Source organism: Lissotriton helveticus, chromosome 5_1 (genome assembly GCF_964261635.1).
Source record: "Lissotriton helveticus chromosome 5_1, aLisHel1.1, whole genome shotgun sequence".
NCBI classification, from domain to species: domain Eukaryota; kingdom Metazoa; phylum Chordata; class Amphibia; order Caudata; family Salamandridae; genus Lissotriton; species Lissotriton helveticus.
In genome coordinates this window covers 392545170-392572873 of record NC_136065.1, presented here as the reverse complement: position 1 = coordinate 392572873, position 27704 = coordinate 392545170, and the positions used below count along the sequence as shown (strand labels likewise).

Below are 27704 nucleotides of genomic sequence, written 5' to 3'. Positions count from 1 at the left end.
AACCTACAGTCAGATTGCACTATATGCTATCAATTTCCCCCTCACTCGAGCCATATCTTAAAATCGTAGCCAAACCTTTTCATAGATTTTTATTGACCAAATTTAGATTCAACCTGATTCATCTTTCCCTGGGTAGCTACCAATCATGGACCAAACCAGAAGGGGGTCCACCTTGTAACTGTGATACATTTTCCCAACAAGATACTATGCATTTTATCATGTTTTGCGGGTTTTATTCGGCCATAAGAAAAAAACATTTGTTACTAATCCTGAGATAGGCCGGCTTTATTCAAGTCAGGCCCGCACTAACCTATCTCCAGTTGTTGAGTAGCACCCGCATCATATTTTGTGTGGCCAGTTTTTTAGTGGCGGCTATTAGAACTAAAGTAAATAACGTGCCCCCTAATGTATTACTTTAACTAACTGTATTATCTACGTTGATTCTAACTTGACTAACTGCAGTGTATCTGTTTATAAGGTCCTTGTACTGAGCTTGTAAATATATGAATTATCCGTTTTTATGTATGTATGTAAATCTTTTATGCCTTTTATGATTTTAACAAATCAAATAAAGTGTTTTTGACTGACTGATGTACGACCCACATGGCATGAAGGGCGGAACGTAGCACACACCCCCAGTGTTTCTCATGCCCCCAGCGTGCCCCTTGATGCTGCGCAGCAACGTAATTGGCGCTTGTATGTACGACTCACATGGCATGAAGGGCGGACACACGCCCCCAGCGTTCGTCACGCCCCCAGCACACGCCCACAGCCCACGATGTGATGGCCGTACCACACGCCCCCAGCGTTAGTCACGCCCCCAGCCCACGCCCACAGCACAACGCAGACACGCCCACAAGGGACTACTTTGCTGGCACGGTTCTTTTACCTTTTAAATGTATATGGTGTCCTACAGTACAATTGTATGTCTTGCACTGTATGATTGTGATGAACACCACTGTTTCTTGAAAAGTTAATAAAAATAATTTTTAAAAAAATGTATATGGTGGCCGTCTGCATAGCCTATGTCCTTCTGCTGCAACTGCCCTTTCCAACGCTGTATTGGGTGTTGTGATTGGTGCTGTGGTTACTGAGATTACCCGCCTCAGAGGTTTGGGCTCTCTCTTTATAATATTAGTATGGATTATACATTTATACACTTTACACAGGAAGAATGGTGCAGTCCCTTCCAGTCTCCATAAATTAAATAATAACAATTTAGGGGTCGATTACAATGTCATTCAGAAAGTCTCCGAACAGCATTCGATTCGTTTGAATCCGATACCGAAGGCTTGTTTCTGACCGACTGAGGAAAATTTCCAAAGGACCGATTATGATGTTCAGAAACCATTCGGACTGTCCGACTCGGTTCCAAATGGCATTCAGACTAACCGAATAATTCAGAGGCTGTCAGAATCTGACTTTGGGGGCCAATAGCTGGTCCCCATTCATCTGGGGGCCTCCGAATTGGGCCCCTGGGGGTAATCTTTCCAACCATGGACAGTGGGACAAGCTCCTTGGGGTGCCCCCCACAGGGTGCACGATTTTCCCCAACAACCCCTTTCTTCAATGGGAGCCTGTGTATTCGGTCGGAGCACAGGCTCCCATTGAAGTCAGTGGGAGTCCAGCCGAACGGTGTTGAGAACCATCGTGATCGTTTGGAAGGACTCCCAGAATCCGGTTCAGTCTGAAACCATTCCGAAAACGTTTCAGTCCGAATGGTTTCCGAACGACATCGTAATCCACCCCTTAGTCTGAGATCCATCAGTCAAAATGCTAACTGTACCAGACAAAAATCTTTGTCACTCATTTTGCATGTGTGCTTGATTGTGCACACATACCTCTACAGCCTGTTCAGATACCCTTGCATTGACTGTCCAGAGCTGCTGACCTTCTTTTTAAATTGTAGGCAGTGGTGTTTACAGCTCAAAAATTTTACCTAGAGCATTACAGTGGATGACGCTTCATTTGGGATCCCATGCCACACCAAAGGTCCGAAAGCAAAAAACAGGAGGTTTTCACAGGTAGATCCCGTTTGGTCACACTGCTGTCTTGGAATCTTGGAGGTTATCATGGAAATCAGCAGCTATGACCAGCAATACTTCAGTGGTGCAGCATCTTCCAGGATTAATGGATAAGCTACACCATGGAGGCCATGCAATGCCCTAAAAGTTTACCTCTGGGTGATCTAGAAAGCTGGACAAAAATCAGCGAAAACTGTTAAGTGATAGCAGTCCCCTCTAAATCTAAAGATGTTTAACCACTTTCGTTAACCTTTTATTCAGGTCAAGTAGCTCATTTTTGGACATGTATAAAACAGGGCTGCACTATAAACATGATCCCAGATGTCCTGACCCTTCTTGACCTTCCCTCATGCTGGCCAGGTGTGAGGTTCTGGTGGAGCACCAGATCCTGCTCCCATAACCTGCCCAGGGCATGCGGCATTCTGAGGCAACTGCCAGAGCACACAGTCCTCTGAGTCACATTAGGAACTGGTAGGCGTGTGAGTGGATGGAACTACAAAAGCTGACAGTGCTCCTACGCAGAAGATAATACACATATCGAAGCCCAGAGTTCCATTTCATATTGGATCCATTTATTTACTTGACTTTTGTAAAGACTTCTGCCAAAGTCACTTCGAAGAGGCTGAAGTGGAGTTGAATGGTACAAAGGAACAGAAGAGGGTTGGAAGATCAGGTTAAAAGAAGGCTTGCAAAAGTGGATACCCATGACCAAACCAATAAGATGTCAGATTGCTTTTTAACCTGCTGGTTAACAGAAAAAAAGATTTGCTTTATGCTACCTTATGAAAAGGGAGAGGTCCAGAAAAAAAATGTGCAATAAAATAAGAGATGTCAATGAAGCTCCCGAAAAAGTCTTGATGACAGGGAGCCGCTAAATGTTCACATAGATATTTTTGTGTGCGTCTGGATATTGAAAGCAAATAGATCACAGATATACTGATATTAGAATGTGTACATATGTGTATTTGCAGGTTCGATGCAGACAACGGCTTTGCTTGCCTTAATGAAGATCAGAATGGGAAGTCCTGTCAAGATTATAAGGTTCGATTGACGTGCCCTCTGGATTACTGCACAGGTAAAATACATCTACTCCTATAGATCTTGCATTCCTTTAACATGTGCCTTCTTCTTATGTTTAACCAAAGGCTTTCAATCTTTCCTCTCCCTTTATACCAAAAGGTGGAGGTTTCAATTGAGGAATCTAGCTTTAAGGCTCTAGGCGCTTCCCAAAGGAAGCTTCTAGAGATTAGAATGTGCAGCGGAACACAAAAAAGTGATACACCCACAATTATGCAGTGTGTCACCTGGGAAAACTTGACCATCATTTTCAACCACTAAATTTAAACCCAGTGCATGGCCACTACACCAAAATAATTCAACTCTTTGATATTTTGTCAAGAGCAAATTTATTATTATTTGTCCAATGCCAGATCCAACATAGTGCCCTTATTAATGGCAACATGTTTCACAAGTATTTCAGGTTTTATTATTGCAAAACCCTCAATTCTTGCTCACTTTTTGATCATTCCCTGTCTACCAAACACAGCATATTCTATAGAATTGGTGCTTCTTAACCTCTCATTTTGTCTTCTCTGCATAAACATTACCTTTTGCTCTTTCAGAAGTTAACACGTTAAAATATTGAGATTGTAAGAGACTGTATGGAGCTCCTGTTTCTGGTTTTGGCTTTTACTTTTTAGATTTTGCTACATACAATTAAGGTGTCTGGCAAGACCTCCTGTCAGCACAACAAATAGCATTAAAAAATGGTTTTGGATCAACCTCTTCAGCTACTTTTAGGGGTGCACCCTTCAGGAAATGGCTTATTGACCTTCATATTTTGGATGAGCCTGCAGCAGTTTGCTGATATGCCTATTTAGTGCAGATTTAGCTGAAATTAGTGATGAGATAAAAGTAGTCCTTTTATTTATGTATTATAGGCCAGATGTATGTAAATACCGAATTTCACAAGGGTGCAGGGGGTGTCACTTTGACACCCTCTAGCACCCCCAAAACAGGTTCGGGTGCCATGTGGCAGGCATACCTGCCCTAAGGGCAGGTCTGCCTGTCCTATGGCACAGGTGTGCATGCACACATGTGCATGCACACCGGAATCGGTGTTTTACCATCAAATTGAATTTGATGGTAAAATACCGATTCGGTAAGGCTTGTGGGACTCAGAAGAGTCCCACCTGCATATCAAATTTACCGAATCAGTAAAAATACCGATTCGGTATTTTACAGAATCGGTAAATTTACCGATCGGTAAATTTACCGATTCTGTAAAAATATGCCCCCTACATCTCAAATTCCATTTACCGGTCGGTAACGGCCGAATTCGGCCGTTACCGACTGGTAAATGCCTACCTACATCTGGCCCCTATATGTTTGGCACTTGGAGCAAACAGTCCCATCTCTCTCCCATGGTGTGGCTCTGCAGCTGCCTCCCTCTATTTCTTTGTCTATCCCTGTCGTAGCATTCCTCCTACTGATGCTGCTGCCTGGCTTTCCTGTCCACGCAGAGCTCCTGGCTGTTCTTTTCTGGTGCTTGGGGGAATTTGTACCCACAGGAGTGGATTAGAAGAGGGATCTTCTTGCACCCTTAAGAGATCACTGCTTACCAGTATGTTAGACTGAACAGAGATAGGTTCACCTTCTCAAGTTGTAGGGAAACTGACAAATCGATAGCAGTGACACCAAGGAAAATGAAAGGACACAAGAACAATAATCAGTATAAAGTCAATACGGTGCAATGGGAGTCTTTGTTCATGCTAATTCTTCATAATCCCCCCCCTCTGCCAGGTTTCCCAAGTCAGCTACCTGATCCAGAATGCACTTCTGCTGATAATCTGTATCCCCAGCAGAACCGATGACTATCCTATATGGGGTATGAGAGGAACAGTTATTTGTATAGCAGCCAGAGTGAAAGATAAAAAAAATAATCTATTAAAAAACTACAATATCCAGAAAACCATTATGTTGAACTACCAATGCATATAACACCGTTGCACAATCACTATAAATCGTCCCTTCCCCCATTTTCAAGCCCTCCCTCTTTCGTGACGCTAGAGAGTCACTGTAGCTGGTGCAAAAAAAAAAAACACGACAAGGAAAATACAGATGAGGAAAAAAAATAACCAAGATCCAGTCTCCATCAGCCAAAGAGCAATCAGTTAGACAGAGAAACTGTTGTCTGAGGAATGACAAAGAACAAAATCCGTATTACCAAAGAAAAGGCAAGGAAAAATCAACATAGAAGTATGCTACATCTTATGTTTTTTTTCAGAAGTGGGATAGTGCTTACCTCTGTTTAAAATGAGAACTTCCAACATTAACACTGTCAGTCAGTCAGTCAAGAAACTTTTTTTCGTTCTCAAGGTAACCATAAAAGTAGATTATTAAAATAAAACTCAAGAAAAGTCATATACAGAAATGAAAGCCTTCAAGAGTCAAAACATATTGGGGCAGTATATTGAGGCTATATCAAACCACTTTTAGAACTGCCCCCTCTCCAGCATCTGCAAAAAAAAATAAAGCGCAAAGGCAACTGAAAAAGATTACATGATTCATAATAACGGTTAAGAAAAAACAAGCAAGAATGCATATATAAAATATGTAGGTCTATTGCAATTAAAAGAGCATTAGTTTCCTTTTAATAATAGCACATTTTAAAAAAGAGGAAATATTTATATAATTGGAAGGGGAGTCAAGCTGTTCCAAATAAGCCAAAGCAGACCAGAATTTTCTAATGCCCCTGGCTCGGATTAACGATATTAAAAATCTTTTAATAAAATTGCCAAAAATAGATAAAGTGCAAAAGACTCTGGCGCAAAGTTTCGTCACAGGGGCATAACAATATTTTAGATGGGTCAAACTGACGAAGTGAAAAGCTCAAGTGCCATCTCACAAAACCCAGTCTAAAACGGGTGAGTAGCATTCTATCCCACGTATTATCGTCCATTCCAGATACCTCTAGCACAGCATACTTCCCGAGAGTTTGACAAGTTTGTGGCTTCCTCTAAGGCAACGCTTCTTTAACCCTTCCGCTGACAGGCCTTTTCCCCCTGTGCCAAACCTTTTTTTGGCTATTTGGTGTATTTCGTGCATAATCACCATTCTGGGGGATTTTAACATCCACCTTGGAAAAGTCGAAGACAAAAATACGATTCTCATCACAGAGACCATGACTAGCTGTGGCATGACCCATTAGTTCAACAAGGAACCCACTCCGCTGGCCACACCTTGGATGGGATTTTTTCCTCCAATCCTAACATTAAAATCGGGGATGTGATGCCGGTTCCCTGGTCTGATCACAAAGTGGTTCACATCACCTTTACCATTGACCACACAAAAACGGTCAGGGGCCAGCGGGAGAAGCAACTCTCATACCAGGAATGGGACAAGATTGATATAGCCAAACTGCATGCACTGCTTAGAGATACTATATCAAGCTTAGATCCTGACTATAATATAGCTTCCAAACAAGTCGATAAATGGATCAAAGCAGCGGTGCTTTCAGTAGCTCCCATTAAAACCAAAAATCGTAAGAGGAAAAACTTCTTGGAGCCTTGGTTCTCAGAGAAATTGAGATTACAAAAACAGTCATGCAGGTGGGCAGAAAGAAAATGGAGGTCTAACTATGAGGTTAGGGAGAAAGAAAGTTACTGCAAATCATTAGCTACCTACAAAAAAATGATAGCTGAAGATAAATTGGCCTTTTTTGTAAAAAAAAATCAATGAAGCAAAAAAATTGAGTAAAGAACTGTTTGCCACTGTAAAAAAAACTCACTGAGCCCATCGCCAAACAAATAGAAGATAGCTTGGATCTGTGCAACGATCTAGGGTTGTTTTTTACTGACAAAGTGAGACTCATCTACGAATCTTTCACTTCTCCGCACCACGACAGGCAAGGGGTAATATCCAGCCCAATCGGGGAAAGCTAGTTTCAAGTTCCCCAAAATTCAAGTTCTCAGTCCCGTCTGTAGAACAGATTAGTCGCCTGATTTTGTCAACTAAATCAGGGACCCAAAGTCCTGCATATGTTCCCTGAGATGCTCAGCAATCAACTTCAGCTGCTCTTCGCCAACATAATACAGTCCAGCTGCTTCCCAAAGGCGTGGAAAGCGGCCTCCGTTCTCCCCCTCCTTAAGAAGCCTAATCTTGACACCCCTATCCCAGCCAACTATTGGCCAATATCGAGAATTCCATTCCCAGCCAAGATCCTAGAAAAGTTATTGAACTCTCAACTCGCTGGGTTCGTTAGGGACTTCCAGGTCTTAGATAACTCTCAGTACGGGTTCAGGGAGGGACATGGAACTGAGACTGCTCTGGACATGGCGGCGGGCGAAATTAGGAGTATACTGGACGCGGGGGGAAAGGCTGCCCTCATATTGTTAGACTTGTCGGCAGCCTTCAACACCGTCAACCACGATATACTCTTATCCAGGCTTGAGGAAATAGGCCTACACGCATCAGCGATTGCATTGCTGGCCTCTTTTCTTAGTGACAGATCCTTCTCGGTCCAGCTTGAGAAATTTGTATCAAAGCCATTCAGCCTGCCCTGGGGGGTCCCCCAGGGGTCTTCATTAAGCCCCTCCATCTTTAACATTTATGTTGCCCCTTTAGCCAAAATCATCTGAAAGTGCGGCTTCCTCCCAGTTTCCTACGCTGATGACACCCAGATAGTGGTGGCAATTTCAAACAACACTGCCGAGACAGCGGATAGATTCAGGCATTGCATGGACCAAGTCGGTGAATGGATGCAGGCAAATTGCCTAAAGTAGAATGGCGATAAATCAGAGGTCTTGCTACTGGGAGCTGATACTAACATCTGGTCAAGCAACTGGTGGCCAGACAGTCTCGGCAGATGTCCATCACTGGGGGACAACGTAAGAAACTTGGGGGTAATATTTGATTCCAAACTCTCTTTCAATGCGCAGATAAACAAACTTACCTCATCGGTATGGTACACGCTAAAACTGATTAGGAAACTGCTGCCATATATCCCACCGGACACCTGCAAAACCCTGGTAACCTTGCTGGTTCTTTCAAAAATAGATTACGGAAATGCATTATATGTAGGGCTGCAAAACAGCTATTATTAAAATTACAGCGGCTCCAGAATGCAGCAGCCAGGCTGGTACTGGACATTCCTAGGTTTGAACCAGTGGCCCATAAAATGAGAAGTCTGCACTGGCTCCCCTTAGAAAAAAGGATCCAATTTAAGGCAGCTTGCCTGGGTTACAAAACTTTGCATGGATCAGGTCCTCACTTCCTAAAAAGAAACTTACTACGGTATCAGCCTTCGAGGACTCTACGGTCAAGTACCGCTAAGCTTCTCATAACTCCCAGATTTAAACAACTAAGATGGGCGGGGAGAGGTTTCCTACTGAACACAGCGAAAACCTGGAACAAGTTACCTGCAGAATTAAAAAACAGCCCGTCACTGTTGTCTTTTCGTAAGAATCTGAAGACCTGGCCATTTTCAGCATAGTACGGTCGGGCTCCGCACGGTTCTTCCTACCGCGGCAACACAGTCATTTAGCGTCAAGACGCCCCTGGGCATTCGAGCGCTTTATAAATCCAATAATTAAATCAAATCAAATCAAAATCAAATCACATAAGCTATTCATGCCAAATTTGCTTCTTTTTTTTCAACATTCTAGGGATTCTAAAGGTACCCAGGGTTACCAAAATTTGCCAAAAACCAGTTCAGTTTAGTTTTTGGGGGTAAAATGGGAAACAAAGTGCTGCAGAAGAAAGCAGTTGGTTTTTCCCTGCAAAAACAAAGAGTTTGTGGTGCTAAATTCACTATCTGCCCATTTTTCCTATTTCTTGTGCTTTCAACCTCCTTCCAGTTATTGGTATAAATGAGTGTGAAACCAGTGATGGATCCCGGAAAGCTATACATTTCTGAAAAGTAAACACAATTCTAAATTTAGTATGGGGTCACTTGTGCACCTCCTTCAAGGGTTTACTATGGAAAGTAACAGTTGGAATAAAACAAGATTGAAATTGAGTTGAAATTACTGCCATTTGTGCATACATTTTCAACTCTAACTTCTAACTATGGCAGATTTTCTAAAGCAATATACGTTACGTCTGCTGGACCCTTCTGGTTGCTGGGATATATAAGGCTTGAAGGTTCGCCAAGAACTCGAGGTACCCAGAGCCAATGACCGAGCTGCACCTTGGAATTGTTTTTCATTGTGTACTGGGTATTCAGCAATTCATTTGGTAAAATATAAAGAGTGAAAAATGGGTATCAAGGAAACCTAGTATTTTCAAAATGGGAACAAGGTATGGAGTTTAGAAGAAGTGGTTATTTGCACATCTCTTTATTTGTGGGTACCCATACTAGTGGGAAACAGCCTTAATAACGAAGTTTGAATAACGACGGACCTGAACAACGAATCCTAAACTACGACTGTTAACCATGGCATCCTTAGATACGACTTACACGAACAACGACTCTCATAAACAATGAAAAAAGACCTTGTGACTGGCCAATACATGGCGCTATTGTAACTACAATGAAAAAAACGTACATCTATAGTTCCCAAAACATCAAGTAAATTTCTTTAAAAATTGAACCTTTTTTGAAGAAATATGAGTAGCCCCATTTGAGAAGGGATTTTTATTAACAGTGAGAAGAATAAGAGTGTGCTATGAAGGCCCGTACACTGACTACATCAGTTCTTAAAGGCCTTCTCCTTGGTTACAGGCATTCACCTGAAACTCTGATGTAAAAGAGGGCTTTTATTGACCCGTATTGCTCTGAGTGTGGGCTCTAATGCTTTAGTATTGCCCAGAGTGCATTGCTTATCTACATTTAAACCGTGTGATTCCGGAATAGCAATTTGCAGTGGTAAACTGTTCTTTCCATTCTAAATTGGAAGCAGTTTGATCTACAATGTACAAGTCTTAGAAGCGTGCGGTTAGCTCGGTTTTTAAGATTATATGCACTTTTGATCGAAATAGCTACTAAAATATAACAGGAAAGCACTGCATATTTGTTAGGAAAATGATATTGATCAGTATTAATTTACTTATGTCAGGGGCTGGGAAGATAACATAATTCAAGAATAGAAAATATAATATTACAATACTTCCAGCTTAGAAATTATAATGACAACGATTTTCGAAACAAGCAGGTTCTGCCTCCCTGATGGGTTTGCCCTCTGCCCCCTCCCTAAAGAAGAAAGGTAGGTCTTCAAAGAAGGCAACTTCCCTCCCATGAAGCTTATTGATGAAGGCTGGGCTGGTACGATCACAGATCGCTCGCTTTTTTGCAAATAACCCGCTTATTCCACTACAGTGGCGACTAAAACAAAAACAAAAAATGATTTTGCCTGGTTTCAGCTGCACTGCGGGCCTTACATGGACGGGGCAGAATTTAAAGTGGAAAATGGAAGGAGAGGCGCCTCCAATGTAAATTTCAAATGTGTCACACACTTTTAACCTTTGTTTATTGATAGTGTAAAAACAGTTGTTTATTCATGTTTCAAACATGCGTATTTTAAAGAACAAATTGGTGTTATTGGGTAATGAGCAAATTGAAAATTTTTCGTTGTTTAGGAACTCGTTGTTAACAATGTAGTGGTTTGGCATTGCTCGTGGTTTAGCGTTCGTGGTTAAGGAATTCGTTGTTTAGGCAGTAGTTGTTTAATCATACATCCGTGAAGCATGTGAAGTAGAGGGCATTTATCAAATTGATTTCTTTTTTACATACCGTCTTACATTTGGAAGGCACAAATGCAGAGAAAGCCAATTGGTAATACCACTTGTTCTACTATTTTGTGTTCCCTTAGTCTCCCAATAAAAATGAGTCCTCACTTATGTAGGTAGGCCTAATTCCTGCAAAAGAAATGGCACAAAATGCAACGTGGACTCATCACATTTTGCCACTGAAACTGAGCCTTTTTTTACAGTGTGCCTAGCTGTGAATTTTGGGCCCTAGCTCACTCTGCACCTAGAAAAAACTACCAAACCTGTACATTATTTTAAACCACCCACCCAGGGGTATCCAGGATGGATTGACTTGTATGGCTCTCACCAGGTTCTGTTATCCATAATCCCGAGCAAACCTCAAAATGTGTCTAGAAAATCACATATCTTATTTTATTTATTTTGATAAGTTTTATATAGCGCTAGCTAGACCTGGGGGTATCAGAGCGCTTCACATATATGGGTGCATTACATTGCGTGACATAGGGATGCATAGAGGTATAAGCCAAACATTATAATTAGGCATACACTACATAGCAGGACATAGGGGTGCATGGGGATATAAGAAACACATTGTAATTAGCCATACAGTGAAGGGTAGGGGGGAAGTTCAAGAGGTTGAAACAATCCAATATCCACCTATCCATGATGTTCAAATGAGCAGGGAGTCAGCTAGGTTAATTGGAGCTATCTAGGTTCGTTGACTTGGACGGTAAAGTATTTCTCGAGGAGAAGGAGTTTCAGGTCCCTTTTGAAGCATGGGAAGTGGAGGTTGCATCTGAGGTGAATTGGGAGTGAGTTCCATATCCTGGGTACCTTACCAGAAAAGGATCGGGACTGAGTGGTTTGCTTTTTGAATTTCGGAGGGATGAGAAGAAGTGATTTGGAGCTTCTTAGGGATCTGGATCTTCCAGCTTTAACCAGTTTGCTGTTTAGGTAGTTGGGGGAATGTGAGTGAAGGGATTTGTGTGTGATGCAGGCTAATTTGTAGATACATCTGCCTTCAATGGGTAGCCATTTGAGGGAGTGGAAGGATGGTGTGATGTGATCTGTGATGGAAAATTCTGGAATCTGAGGGGAGCCAAAAACTTCCTTCCACCCAGCATTCCTACAAGTCTCCCAATAAAAACGGTACCTCACTTGTGTTGGTAGGCCTAGTTCCCACGACAGGAAACGGCCCAAAACCCAACGTGGACACATCACATTTTTCCACTGAAAACTGAACCTTTTTTTGCAATGTGCCTAGCTGTGGATTTTGGGCATTAGCTCAGCCGGCACCTAGGGAAAGCTAGCAAACCTGTACATTTTTCAAATCTAGACACCCAGGGAAATCCAGGATGGGGTGACTTGTGTGGCTCCCGCCAGGTTCTGTTACCCAGAATCCCTTGTAAACCTTTAAAATTTGACTAAAAAACACAGTTTCCTCACATTTCTGTTCTGGAATCTGAGGGGAGCCACAAACTTCCTTTTACCCAGCATTCCCCAAGTCTCCGGATAAAAATGGTACCTCACTTGTGTGGGTAGGTCTAATGCCAACAATAGGAAACGACACAAAACGCAACATGGGACACATCACATTTTTTCACTGAAAACTGACCCTTTTTTTGCAATGTGCCTAGCTGTGGATTTTCGGCCCTCGTTCAGCTGGCCCCTCGGGAAATCTAGCAAACCTGTACATTTAAAAAAATTAGGCACCCTGGGGAATCCAGAATAGGGTGACTCTTGTGTCTTTCACCAGGTTCTGTTACCCAAAATCCCTTGCAAACCTCAAAATGTGTCTAAAAAACATATTTTCCCCGCATTTCTGTGAAATCCGAGAGGACCCACAAACATCCTTCCACCCAGCATTTCTTCAAGTCTTCCAATAAAAATGATACCTCACTTGTGTGGGTAGGCATAGTGCATGCAACAGAAAACGGCGCAAAACACAAAGTGGTCACACCACATTTTCGCACTGAAAACTGCCCCTATTTTTGCTATGTGCCTAGCTGTGGATTTTGGGCCCTAGCTCAGACGGCATCTAGGGAAGCTTAGCAAACTGGTAAAAAAAATTAAAACTAGACACCTAGACAAATCTAGGATGGGCTGACTTGCATGGCTCTCTGCACGTTTTCTTTTACCAAGATTCCCTTGCAAACTTCAGACTTTGTCTAAAATACAAATTCTCCGCACATTTCTGTGATAATAAGGTTTGGAATCTGTGGGGAGACACAATCTTCCAACCACCCAGCATTTCCTCAAGTCACTTAATAAAAACGGTACCTCAATTGTGTGGGTATGTCTTGTGCCCGCGACAGGAAATGGCCCAAAACACATTGTGAAGACATAAAAATGATCTATCGCAAAACGGCCTGCTTTCACAAGGGGGTAACCTACGTTTTAGGTTCCGGGCTAGGCGGCCATCTGAGGATACATCCCAAACTCAGACATTTCTAAAAACGAGATACCCAGAAGAATCCAGGGAAGTGTGGCTTGCTTGGATCCCCCAACATGTTCTTACCCAGAATCTTTTTCTTTTATTTATTTATTTATAAAGTTTTGTATAGCGCGAACGTGACCCTAGTGGGTATCAGAGCGATTTACATGATGGGGAGTAGTGTAACATTTGGCCTGAAAAACAGGCAATACATTTGTGGGAAGCAAACAAATCATAAAGTAACATCGGATAACACAGATTGATCTTGAATAAAGACAGTAATAGGAGGGACAATCCCCATAAGAGTTTGTTGGCTATAAGTTTTCAATGAGGCCGATATATTGTCTTGAGGTAAAAACTTCATCAGTAGAAAAGATTTGGCTTCTTTTTTGAAGGAGAAGGTAGAGGAGATTAGGCAAACATCTGGTGGTTTAGAGTTCCATATCCTGGTGCAATAACCGAGAATGCTATGGCACCCGGTTTCTTTTTGTGAGAATCGCCAACAAACTTAAAATGTAGCTAAAACAATCATAATTTCCTCACATTTCTGTGTGGGAAAGTTGTGGAATCACCTGGCTGGCACACATTTTCTTCCACACAGTGTTCCCCCTGATCTCCCAATAAAAATGTTGCCTCACTTGTGTGGGTGGGCCCAGTGCACGCAACAGGGATGGGCCCAAAATGTATAGTGGAGGCATCACAATTATCAATCATAAAACAACCTGGGGGCCATCTGCGTTTTTGGTCCTGGGCTCGGCAGCCATCTAGTGAAATCTACCAAACCCAGATATTTCTGAGAATTAGACACTCAGGGGGTCCAGGGAGGTGTGGCCTGGGTGGATCCTCCAACAATTTCATATCCAGGATCCCCTTCAAATCCTCAAATCTAGCTAAAAATATCACGTTTTCCTCACATTTCTGTGTGAAAACGTTGAGGGAACACCCAACCGGCACAAATTTCCTACCACTCAGTGTTCCCCCAGAGCTCCCAATAAAAATGCAACCTCCCTTGTATTGGTGAATCAAGTGCCCGCGACAGGCATATTGTGGAGGCATCAAAATTATCGATCACAAAACAACCTGGTTTTGCAAAGGGGTTACCTGCGTTTTTGGTCCTGGGCTCTGCGGCCATCTAGGGAAACCTACCAAACCCAGACATTTCTGAAAACTAGGCAACCGGGGGAGTCCAGGGCATCATTCTCGCGTGATTTTCCAGAAAATAATAACTGTGCTGCGGGGGCCTATCAAGAGCCATGCTGACTCAAAAGATGCCTTACGTCATTTGTACATATGTTTATATTACCACTGTAGTATATTTGTGAAGGTAGCAATCGATCCATGTAAGTTTTATACTGGTCCTGCCAGTGCATTCATTGTACACAGATTAAACAATTCATGTAAGGCACCCTGGCGACCTGGGACTGAATAAGTGCCCATATAAAAAAAAATCAAATAAATTGGTAAATGAAAAATACATAAGTGCCCTCCCTGACGCACAGTATCAGAAAACGTTAAATATAATGATGTGCTTTGTGCAAGGAGCTGTCCAAATGTCAGAACACAAACACATAAATAATTATTAGAGTAATAATAATTTACTGGTCTAAACACTTCAAAACTGATGTACAGATTGGAATATTCAGGCCTTTCTCACAAGAGAGGCAGTCCTTGACGATTTCCCTGTTAAAAGAGACAGGTGGGTTAATCCAAATTGAACACCACAGGAGCAGGGCTGCCATTTTAAAAGAATCTTCCAAGTAATCTACCCCAAAGAAGGTGGCACGCAGGTGACACCCGCAATAGTCTACTAAGCACCTGAAAAGGATTGGTGTTGATGAATGAATGAATAGCAAGATTTCTAGAGCGCACAACTAGTCCGAGGAGTATCCCGGCGCTGGGTGGAATGTAAAAGAGAAAAGGATGTCGGAAATAGAGAGTGAAAAGCCAGGTCTTGAGGTGCTTTCTGAAAGGCCCCTCACTTTTAATTTTGCATAATTCCACAGGAAGTCTGCTCCAGGCTTGTGGGCTCAGAAGGGAGAAGGATCTGCATCCTGTTTTTGCCAGCCTGACCCGTGGTATTTTAGCCAGATGGCCGTGGAAAGAGCGTAGACTTCTAAAGAGAGTGTAGTGTTAAATGCTGGAAGACAGGTACTCAGGGCCAGAGTGATTCAACGCTCCGTGCATAAGGACCAGAGTCTTGAACAGGATAGTTTTTTTTAACAGGGAGCCAATGCAGGTTCTTTAGGTGTGACAAGGCTGAAGCTTGTCTAGGTAGCCTGAGGACCAAACAGGCCTCTGTGTTCTGGACCATTTGAAGGTTCAGCAACAAACACAGGAGTAGGCTTGCATAAAGGGCAAAGGTGTAGTCCAGCCTGGACACTATTGAGGCCAGGATCACTGTTCTCACAGGCAAGGAGAGGATCTGCAAGAATTATTTAGCAGTTCCCATAACACCAAAACACGTGACCAACTACCGTGTTGATTTGGTTTTGTAGAGTCAACTGTTTGTCAAGCTTGACACCAACGTTTTTTGCTGCGTCAGCTTGCATGTTGTGCGGGGGTGCCCCTGGCAAATGATCTTACAGGTTGAGAGTGAAGTTATGGCCAAAGCTGAGAACCTCTGTCTTGTCAATGTTGCATTTGAGTCGGTTAGTACTCATCCACTGGAAGACAGCTGATAGGCAGGGTTTAATGGTATTTTGGACTATCGGCACACCTTCTGTAAATGAAAGCAGCTGCTGATTGTCATTAGGAGATTTTCTTGGCCCCAAAAGACTGGACCAATGCGGCTAGAGGGGTCATATAGATGTTAAACACGGTTGGGCTACTACTAAGATATTATGGTCAGTTGGCGTTCTCGAAAGTAGGACCGCATCGTCCTCATATAATAAGACAGGAACCTTTTTCCTGCCAACAGAGGGGGCATCAAAAACGTTGCTAGACAGGGCACCGCCTAGGCCATTAATATATAATAAAAGCAAAGGGGCTAGGACGCTCCCCTGGCTCCCCCTCACCTGTAAGGCCAAACCTGACAGAAGCAGATAGTTCATAATGCAATGCTCCCAGGAACTGGGCCAGGTCACCCTCCCCTCCTAGGCTGGTCAGAATCTCACTTAACTTGGACATAATCACGCTAATGGAAACACAGGATAGGTCAATAAAGGCCAGGCAGATGGAGCCCTGCTTAGGAACAGTATATTTGCTTATCAACAGATGTAAGGTCAGGCATTGCTCCATCGTGTCAAATCCCTCACGGAACCCATACTGCACCTCCGGCATATTGCCAGATTCCCTGGCCCAGACCAGAAGTGTTTCCGGGACAACTCTTTTCACCAGCTTAACTGCTGAATCCAGTAAGGATATTGGATGGTAGAAACCAGGGATTGAGGGTTGCCCTTTTTAAAGATAGGCACGATGGGCACGATGCCAGTAGATTGCCATATTTGAGGAATGCCTGTCTTACTAATGGTATTAAAACAACTGCACAACAAGGGAGTCCATTAGTCCGGGGATGCATTAGTCCGGGGATGATTTATAGAAGTCTGTGAGTACCCTGTCTGGTCCTTGGCCTTATTAAGGGGACTTTTGGTAATCGCTTCTCTGAAAGTAGAGCCAGCTCCTCCTCAGCAGGCTGGGTTAAGGTCTCAACGCTGTAGACCACTTTAAAGTGGTTGACCGTGGCTTCTTGGCTAATGGTGGCTAAATTCTCTAAGTCAATATCAGTACAGATGTCAATTCCTAAATATCTCACGTTGTCCTTGGCTTTGGAGCTACCTTCTATCCCCCCTCCTAGATTCCATGACATCACTTTTGTTTTATTCCTATTGATAATGTAGCCAGAGAGAGAGAGACACAACATTGTCTGCAATTAGTGTTCAAATTTGGGGATAGCGAATTCAGGACATTTAGTGAACAACAACCAATCATCAGCATATAGTTCTACTTTCATCTACACCCATAACCCTTCAAAAGGAGGTATGGTTTGGTCCACTCTAAGTTTCTCAGCTAGAGGTTCAATATACGAATCAAAGAGATTTGGCAAAAAGAGTGCAGCACTGTAGGGTACTTCTTCTTATTGGGATATGTTTGGTCAGACAGGTATTCACCCAGATGCTTTATGTGGGGTTATTATACAAGGTCTTTAAAGTGTCAATAAACAAGGGCGGTGCCAAGATTTCCTAGACACATCCACATATATTCACTGCATACTTAATCAGTTGCCCTGTCTTCATCTGTGGCCATTATTGCCAAAGACAAGGCTGAGAAACTGCTATATCAATAATACCAATAACCTGATGGGTCAGCTCCCCCTACTGCCTAACTGGAATAAATAATTTCTGGTCACGATTATCTAAAGTCCCAACAACCCGAAAGCCTCCTTGTTAGTATCTCTGCAAGCATTTTATAATCAACATTTAACAGGGAGATAGGACTGTAAGAATCACACTTCGGAGGGCTTTTATGGGGTTTTAGTATGACCACTATGTTTGCCTCGCTCCAAGAGGCAGGTGGAATCTGGTCACCTATCAGAATACACATAAATACCTCCTTCCGAATTGGATCTAAATGCTCTGCCAGCAATTTATTCTCTTCATCAGGGATACCATTTGGCCCCACAGGCTTTCCCCTGGCTGTATTTGTGGTTGCAGCTTCACTTTCCTCATCTGAGCTCTCTCAAGAAAGAACTTCCTGATCCTCTGATTCCAGTGAATCTGAACCCACGCACAGCTAATTACCCCACATATTACATCACTCACGACAGCTTCTGTGACATATTTAATAATATCACTGTAACATTTGCAATTAAGTTATTGATGAGATAACTGTGCATGACAAGGGCGAGAGTTATAGTTACTTAAGATAACTATAACTGGTGAATTTCAGTGGGTTTTTGGAGTTTAAAACATGACATTGTTACTGAAATTCTTAATTAACTATAAAGTTACTTTAACCCTTGGGTTTTTCAGTGAATTTTTAGGGCTTTTTAAGGTAAAGTTATATTTATTTGCCATACGTAAAGTCAACCCCCACTGTGGCCCTGGGGCCAACCCCCGCACGCAGCCAACCCCACTGGCCTTTGGCATCCAACCCATTAGCGGAGTCCCCGTCCCCAAGCAAATTTGGGGCCCCATCCCCCATTCCTTTTTTTAAAGGGGGGGTGTGTGACCCCCATCCCGAGCTAATAGTGGTCTTGGTAACCTCATCCCCAGAGTTAAAACATATTCCCCCCTCCAGAGCCAATAGTGGTCCAGGGATCCCATCCTGCAGAGCTAAAACATATCTGCTAAGGGGATGGAGACACGCATCCCCTCTCCCCGAGCCTTAATAGGCCCCAGGGACCCCATTCCCCGGAGCCAACTCCTTAGAAAAGGGGAGGGCCAGCCAGACCCCCCCCCCATGGGGCTTAATAGGCCCTGGTCCTCCATCCGGGGCCTCACTTAACTTCAAGAGAGGGGTGCGCACAGCCCTCCCTTCCTGAGCCCCTGGAACACCATCCCCTGGGGCCATACTTTATAGCAGGGCGCAAGGTGATCCCTCTGTCCGAGCGTTAGTAGGCCCTGAGGACCCCATCCCCTATGGTCGAACTCTATTTATATGGCTAGGGTAACCCGAAGTCCCCCTCCCCAAGCCCTAATCGACCCGGGGATCCAATCCAAAGGGGCGGAATTTTATTATTAAGGGGAGGGTGCCAATATATATTGAAGAAACATTTAAAAATGAATCTGTTAACTCACCTGTGATTTAAAATGCTCCCGATGTGTAGGAATGAATACCATGAACACTTACCATGGAATGGAATCGAATTGGATTTATAAAGCGCGTGGCTACCCGTGGGCGTCCCAGCGCTGTGTGTATGGACATGGCTAGGGAGAAGGAGTAAGCTAGGGAAAGAGGAAGGTTTTTAGGAGTTTGCGGAATTTAAGGAGGTTGGCTTCTTTGCGTATGTTGAGGGGAAGGGAGTTCCAGAGCTTTGCGGCGTTGTGGGAGAAGAGACGTCCACCCGTTCGTGCCTTCTTTATTCTGGAGTGTTCGCAAGGAAGAGATAATCTGATTTTAAGACTATGTTGGCTTTGTAGGGAGTGATTAGGCATCTCATGATGGGGGGGGGCTTTGCCCTGGAGAATTTTGTGCGATATACATGGGGACTTGAATTTGATTCTTTCCCGGATTGGGAGCCAATGAAGGGATCTCTTGGCGGTTTTCGCTAAAAATCGTTTTTTTGTTCCTGTGATCAGTCTAGCTGCCGAGTTCAGGGTGAGTTGGAGTTTGTTTATGACAGTCTCTGGGGCACCTAGATATAGGGCGTTCCCGTAGTCCAGCCTGGAAAGGATTTTCCGTGCGGTGCGAAGTAGGCCGAAGCACTCACCAGCGGTTTTCTTGGCCTGCGTTTGATAGGTGAGGTCCTGGTCGAGCCAGACGCCAAGACTCTTTATTTCTTTTTTTGGAAGGGGGGCTGGTCCCATGCATGCCAGCCACATAGATTCGGGGTTGGATGTAGCTTTGTAGCCCAACAGCATAAGCTCCGTTTTATCTCCGTTGAGCTTAAGCAGGGACTTGTTCATCCAGCTGAACATGTCTGAGAGACAGACCGTAGGTTTTCAGGAGGGTGGCCTGATTGGTTTAGTGAGACGACCAATTGTGTATCATCTCCGTATGCGATTAGTTTGATCCCGTAGGGGGTGATGATATCCTCCAGTGGGGACATGTATGCGTTGAAAAGTGTAGGGCTCTAAGACGAGCCCTGCGGAACCCCACATTGGAGTGGGATTGCCCTGGAGCGCACACTGCCTTCGGAGACCTGAAAGGTTCTATTTTCTATGAATGACTTTAGCCATGCGAGTGCTGACCCCGTGACTCCCAGGCTACTGCGTCTCTGAATGAGGATACGGTGATCAATCGTATCAAAGGCTGCGATTAGGTCCAGGAAGATCACAGCTGCTGATCCTCCTGCGTCCAAGATCCGCCTTGCCTCTTCTATCACTGCTATCAGGGCGGTGTCTGTGCCTTGGCCAGGGCGGAAGCCTGTTTGAGAGCAACGTAGTAGTTCCCCGGCTTCGAGGAAAGCGGATAGTTGTTGATTAACAAATTTTTCCGCGACCTTTCTAATTCCTGGCAATAAAGAGATGGGCCGGTAGTTGGTCATCTCCATGGGGTCCAAATGTTTTTTTATTAGTAGTGCTCTTACTATGGCTCTTTTCCAGTTTGGCGGGATAATGCCTTGAGAAAGTGAGGCGTTGATTAAGTTAGTGGCCGCTGGGGTGATGGTTGGTGTTACTAGTTTTACGAATTTGCCGCTTTTTATTGACTCAATAATTCTGGGAAATCCCTCCATGGTGATAGGCGAAAATGAATCTAGGTGAGGCATGTCATTTGCGGGGATGGAGGAGCTGGATTCAGTTGGTTCATCTATGGTTGGGAGGCTTTTTAGAATGTTAAAAATTTTCGTTGAGAAGTATTCTGCAAGTTCATTATCTAAGGCCTGAGGTGTCTGGTGCGGGGGGCGGATCTGGGACTTTAGTAAGTTCTTTAACAATGTGGAAGGTCGCTCTGGATGAGTTTGCGGAGGTTCGAATTTTCTCATCGTAGAAGGCTGCCTGGGAGGTTTTAAGGGAAGATTTGTAGGACCTAATGGCTGCTCTGTATTCTTTTTTCTTACGGTGGCCCAGTTTTTCCTCCAGGAGCGCTCTAGCTTTTTGCATTGTTTTTTTGGGTCCCGGAGTTCAGGGGTGAACCAAGGGGAATTGAAAGGTCTGCTTTTTTTGGGTAATGTTTTCCTGGGCAGAACTTGGTCGAGTGAATTTTCTATCCAGTATGTAAATTTCTTGTCTGCTACCAGGGGATCTGAGTCGTGGGTGGGGGTCGTAATCTCTAGTTGGTGTCTCCAGTCGTCCAAGGGAAGTTTGGACCAGGGTCTTTCTGGGTTACTTAAAGGTAATGGGTGGGGGGTCTCAGAGATGATTTTCCAGGTGAATGGAATTAAGACGTAATCAGACCATGGGATGGGTAGTGGATCCCTGGCTTCTAATGCGGTGATGTTAGAGAAGATCGGGTCTAAGAGATACCCTTTTACATGGGTGGCGTGAGGGTTTTTGAGATGAAGCTCGCAAGACATTAGGTCAAGTGTTAATTTGTTTGCAACTTTGTCTTTGGGGTCGTTGAAGTGTAGGTTTAAATCACCGAGCAGTGTGAAGTTGGAAGAAGTGATGGCTCGGGAGATGATGTTCTCTAATAGGGAAGTGCAGAATTGCCCTAGTGCACCCGGGGGGTGGTATAGGAGAAGACCAGAGAATCTTTTTGTAGGGGAGATCTGGATAGTAAAATGGGCGTTCTCACAGTCTAGGATAGGACCATCTACTAACCGACAGGAGAGAATGTTTTTATAAATAATCCCAATCCCCACGCCCTTGCCGCTTGATCTATCGAGGCGCTGAATAAGGTATCCTGGGGGGAGAGCCTGAACTATGTCAGGGTCGGAGTTAGATGATAACCAAGTTTCTGTTAGGAACAATATGTCTAGTTTTGTGTCATGGAGAAGAAGGGAGATTTCCAATTAGTGTTTTGGCAGGGATCTGCAGTTCAGCAGGGCCATGCTGACTAGTGTTTCGGCGCGGGGTGGGGTTTTCTTTGTGAATAGAGAATATTGGCAGTGGGTGCAGACCCTTTGTGGAGTTTGCGAGCAGTCTCTTTTGGAGAAGTGTGTGACACGTGTAGGTAATGGGGGCAGATGGAGGGGGGGCAGCTGTTCCTGGCCCTAGGCCCGGTCTGGCGTGGACGGGCGCAGACGGGCTTGCCTATGGCGCGCCATCAGCGCGTCCACTGCGCGTCGTGGAGGGCATGGGGTTTTATTCTCTAGCGCTGAAGACTAGAGCGCTGACCTTGCTGCACACGGTCACTTCCGGTCTGCGTAGCCTTCCCTCCACTCAATCGGAACACTCCGGGGTGGACCGGGGAGGAGCAGCCTGGTGCCCATGAGGAAAGAGCAAGGGGTGAGTTTGTTTTTAAAATGCCTTAAAATCGTTGCAGTGGTTTTAAAATCCTTGAATTTCTAAGTGGCGATCAAGGCGTCCTGAGAGTGAGGGTGTGTGTGGATTGTTCTGCACGATAGCAGAGTGGGCAATAGGGTTGCGGGGGCCTTCTGCACGGTGCTCCTACCTTACACAGGTCTCTCACTTACTGAACCATGCAATGTAATACCTGCTGATGTGATCACTCAAAAGTAAAGGTAGCACACCTTTCTGATCTGAAACAGGAGTGTGATGTTAACTTCTTAACTAAAGGCACTTGAAAATTCTTCTAAATTCTTTTTTGAATGGTAACCTGGATTGTGCTGCAAGCATTGCATTTTTTAGCATTTTATCACCTTTTCCGTACATTCACTAATAAAGGAGTGGGTTTGAACAAGTTTCTTTAATGTTCGATGGTGGTACTTGTATGGGGGTTCCCAAAAAAAATGACCACTAAACCTCCAATGAGAGGGGTATTTTTGTAGCCTTTCAGGTATATTATTTACAGCTTTCCCATCCTACAGAAAATTAGTGTAGAGGTGGTCAAATCTAACAAATTGATTTTTCGGACCTCTATGTGTAGATTGTTTAAGAAATACATATTGAGTAAACTATGATTTTGGCTATGTTTTGATTAAAAGAAACAATCGATGGACGGAATACTGGACAATGCAAACATTCACCCCCAGTCACAAAGATCTGGGTTAAATCCATCATTCTTTTCTCACCACACCAACCCAGAGTGGACCCAGCCCTATGCAAATCAGTCTTGACCCTGTTCATTGTGGGAACAGTCCAGCCCGAACTGCCAAGCCAGGTCCTCCCTGTACCGAAAACAAGCATCCTGGGACCGGTTTCAGGGCTTCACCCATGATCAGCCAGGTTAGCTGAATCCAGTGATGTAGTGAGCACAAAACCCGCGTCTGGGTATACCCTTCCCACTTAGGGTGACATATGCAAAAAAAACAATTGACAAACGGAATGCTGGACAATGCAAACATTCACCCCCAGTCACAAGGATCTGGGTAAAATCCAACATTTTTTTGCTCACCACCCCAGTTTGGACCCAGCCTTATGCAAATCAGTCTTGACCCTGCTCCTTTTGGGAATAGTCCAGCCCGAACTGCCAAGCCTGGTCCTCCCTGGACTGGAAACAAGCATCCTGGGACCGGTTTCAGGGCATCACCCTTCATCAGCCAGGCTAGCTTGAATCCAGTGGTATAGTGGACATGGAACCCACGTCTGGGCATACCCTTCCCACTTAGGGTGACATATGCAAAAGAAACAATTGATGGACGGAATGCTGGACAATGCAAACATTCATCCCCAGTCAAAAGGATCTGGTTTAAATCCATCATTCTTTTGCTCACCACACCACCCCAGTTTGGACCCAGCCATATGCAAATCAGTCTTGACACTGTTTCTTGTGGGAACAGTCCAACAAGAACTGCCAAGCCAGGTCCTCCCTGGATTGGAAACAAGCATCCTAGGACCGGTTTCAGGGCATCACACTTCATCAGCCAGGCTAGCTTGAATCCAGTGGTGTAGTGAGCACAGGACCCAGGTCTGGGCATACCCTTCATACTTAGGATGACATATGTATGTATGTATTTTAATGCTTATTAAGCGCAGCTGTCACCCAGCGGGTATCCTGGCGCTGAGATCAGTTCCACCATCTGGTCAACGTTTATTCTGCCCTAGGGAAGAGATAAGTTTTAAGGTCCCTTTTAAATGAAATCAGATTTTGTCTGCTCCTCAGTGTTAAAGGTAGAGTGTTCCACATTGAGGCGGCCGTAAAACTAAAAGCGCGGCCGCCCATTCTCACTCTATTTATTCTTGGGATTTTCACTAAGAAAGCTGAGGCGGATCTCAGAGGTCTGGCAGCCTGATACCACGAAAAGAGATTTTGCAGTGGTATTGGTCCTTGACCATGCAGAGCTCCAAAAATCAGGCATAAGGCCTTATAGGAGATCCTCTGCTGGACCGGTAACCAATGTAAGATTGCCAGAGCTCCGGCAGAAGAGGCCGAGCGAGGCAAGGACAGGGCTAGTTTAGCCGCCATATTTTGAATCCTTTGTAATTTAAGGATCAAGTTCTTTGGGGCTCCTAGAAGTAGTGCGTTACAGTAGTCTAACCTACTGAGAATGGTACTACGCACTACTTCTACTCTAGCTTCCCGAGGGAGAAGCGGCAGTATCTTCCGTAGAGCACGGAGCAGACCCATACATGTCCCAACGGTCCTGTTCACCGAGGCGTCCAGTTGTAGGTTCGATTCAAACATGACTCCCAGATTGCGGGCCGAGTCTGTCGCCTCCACCGAGCCTGGAATGGAAGTAGGCCAAAAGTCTTCCGGCAATGGGCGAGGGAGTCGGTCTGAAGAGCAGTGCAGTATCTCCGTCTTTGCGCTATTGAATTGGAGTGAATTGGCTTGCAACCACTCTGCTGTGGCCGACATACACTGATGGAAAGTGTCCCTCGACACTGCCTCTGAACCCTCAAAAGAAAAAATCAATTGGGTGTCATCGGCATAATTGATGACTTGAATGCCGAAAGACCTTATTAGTTGTATCATATGCAAAAGAAACAATTTATGGACGGAATGCTGGACAATGCAAACATTCACCTCCCAGTCACAAAGATCTGGGTTAAATCCATCATTCTTTTGCCCACCACACCACCCCAGTTTGGACCGAGCTATATGCAAATCAGGCTTGACCCTGTTCCTTGTGGGAACAGTCCAGCCCGAACTGCCAAGCCAGGTCCTCCCTGGACCTGAAACAAGCATCCTGGGACCGGTTTCAGAGCATAACCCTTTGTCAGCCAGGCTAGCTTGAATCCAGTGGTGTAGTGAGCACGGGACCCACGTCTGGGAATACCCTTCCCGCTTAGGGCTAGCCAAAGAAACAATTGATGGACGGAATGCTGGACAATGCAAACATTCACCCCAGTCACAAAGATCTGGGTTAAATCCATCATTCTTTTGCTCACCACGCCAACCCAGTGTGGACCCAGCCATATACAAATCAGTCTTGACCCTGTTCATTAAGGGAACAATCCAGCCCGAACTGCCAAGCCAGGTCCTCCCTGTACCGGAAACAAGCATCCTGGGACCGGTTTCAGGACTTCACCCTTCATCAGCCAGGTTAGCTTGATTCCAGTGATGCAGTGAGCAGAGGACCCACGTCTGGGTATACCCTTTCCACTTAGGGTGACATATGTAAAATAAACAATTGATGAATGGAATGCTGGACAATGCAAACATTCACCCCCAGTCACAAGGATCTGGGTAAAATCCAACCTTCTTTTGCTCACCGCCCCAGTTTGGACCCAGCCATTTGCAAATCAGTCTTGACCCTGTTCCTTGTGGGAACAGTCCAACCCGAACTACCAAGCCAGGTCCTCCCTGGATTGGAAACAAGCATCCTGGGAACGGTTTCAGGGCATCGCCCGTCATCATCCAGGCTAGCTTGAATCCAGTGGTGTAGTGAGCACAGGACCCACGCCTGGGCATACCCTTCCCACTTAGGGTGACATATGCAAAAGAAACAATTCATGGACAGAATGCTGGGCAATGCAAACATTCACCCCTAGTCACAAAGATCTGGGTTAAATCCATCATTCTTTTGCTCGCCACACCATCCCAGTTTGGACCCAGCTATATGCAAATCAGTCTTGACCCTGTTCCTTATGGGAACAGTCCAGCCCGAACTGCCAAGCCAGGTCCTCCCTGGACCTGAAACAAGCATCCTGAGACCGGTTTCAGAGCATCACCCTTCGTCAGCCAGGCTAGCTTGAATCCACTGGTGTAGTGAGCACGGGACCCACGTCTGGGCATACCCTTCCCACTTAGGGCAACATATGCAAAAGAAACAATCGATGGACAGAATGCTGGACAATGCAAACATTCACCCCCAGTCACAAGGATCTGGGTTAAATCCACCATTCTTGATGATGCCCTGAAACCGGTCCCAGGATGCTTGTTTCCGATCCAGGGAGGACCTGGCTTGGCAGTTCGGGCTGGACTGTTCCCACAAGGAACAGGGTCAAGACTGATTTGCATATAGGTGGACAGAATGCTGGACAATGCAAACATTCACCCCCAGTCACAAGGATCTGGGTTAAATCCACCATTCTTGATGATGCCCTGAAACCGGTCCCAGGATGCTTGTTTCCGATCCAGGGAGGACCTGGCTTGGCAGTTCGGGCTGGACTGTTCCCACAAGGAACAGGGTCAAGACTGATTTGCATATAGCTGGGTCCAAACTGGGGTGATGTGGTGATCAAAAGAATGATGGATTAAACCCAGATCCTTGTGACTGGGGGTGAATGTTTGCTTTGTCCAGCAAACTGCCCATCAATTGCTTCTTTTGCATATGTTGTAATTAGCCTAAGTCCACAATTTTGAACATACGTTCATTCCAGGTTCCTATGCTTGACTTTATTGGGGTGACTATTAAACTGCCTGCATTATGTTTTTCAAAAAAATATGAACCTGAACAGGGTGGTTGGTATTTACTGATAATCATTTGAAGAACCAACCAGAACCCGTTCTGCATTGTGATTTGAAGTTGAAGGTTGCCACAGATAGCAATACATTTCTGGGCATAGATCGGCAATCGCAAATAAATATGAGTTTTGAGAATGTGTTTGAAACAATAATCAAGTTCAGACTGAAGCTTGTGACTACTGTTGTTTATTAGCCTGTGTGTGATTTTGTGTAGTTTACAGGCTTTGATAGCAATGAATCTGGTCGCCAACAGAGATTAATTAATATGTTGGCATCCTGGCTGGATAGTGCCTGAGTAAGGGACCCTCATCACAATTTACCCAGGCAATGCCTGGACGTAAATCTTTCAAAAAGTATCCAACTAAAATTAGGGATGGTACAGCCATGGATCAAAAATGAAACCGCTCGAAGAAGATGTTCTTCATGAGCCATACCAATTTATTAATTATCATCCTACTATAACTACTAATAGTAATACAATAATAATAACATTGAAATAATAATATTAATATTCTTATAATTTTTAGTTTGAATAGTATCAGTATTAATAGAAATAAATTAGCATCAATATTGTCAGCATTAGTGTATATTATTATTATTATAATTATTAGAACATTGGAATGTTGGGAGCTCCATTGTAGACAATGGAGTGCTCCATGCTTCTACGGGCCGGTAAAGGCCCGCAGAGCAACATTCCAATGTTTTACAAAGGCCTCTCGAAACTCGAGGGAATTTAAATCCCCTCGAGCTTCGAGAAGCCTTTGGTTTTTTTGTTAGAACATTCTGCCGTCTAGTGGCAGAATGTTCTAATAGCCTTATAGCCCTTCGTAGCAGGGCTATACCTGCAATTAAAGTCCTGGTCCCTTGTTAAAGTCCCTCGCCATCGACCCGGGCCTTTAACGCAGGAGCGGGCCTTTAATAGCCGGTATAGCCCACTACGGCGGGCTATAAGGCTATATTAAACCTTTTTACATCACTATTTTTACTGCAGACTACTGACTATGGCCTTGAAGTACTGCAAATTA

General features: G+C 44.4%; 1 protein-coding gene across 3 annotated transcripts in view; it reads left to right on the top strand.

Annotated features, from left to right (window-relative positions):
• The window catches only part of LOC144753177 (mucin-5B-like), a 404695-nt gene that overhangs the window by 324293 nt on the left and 52698 nt on the right, over nucleotides 1-27704 (top strand). For all 3 annotated transcript variants that reach the window (XM_078640943.1, XM_078640942.1, XM_078640944.1), the window contains one exon: nucleotides 2996-3099. In XM_078640943.1, coding sequence (XP_078497069.1) covers nucleotides 2996-3099 — 104 coding nt within the window. The remainder of the gene's footprint in view (nucleotides 1-2995; nucleotides 3100-27704) is intronic.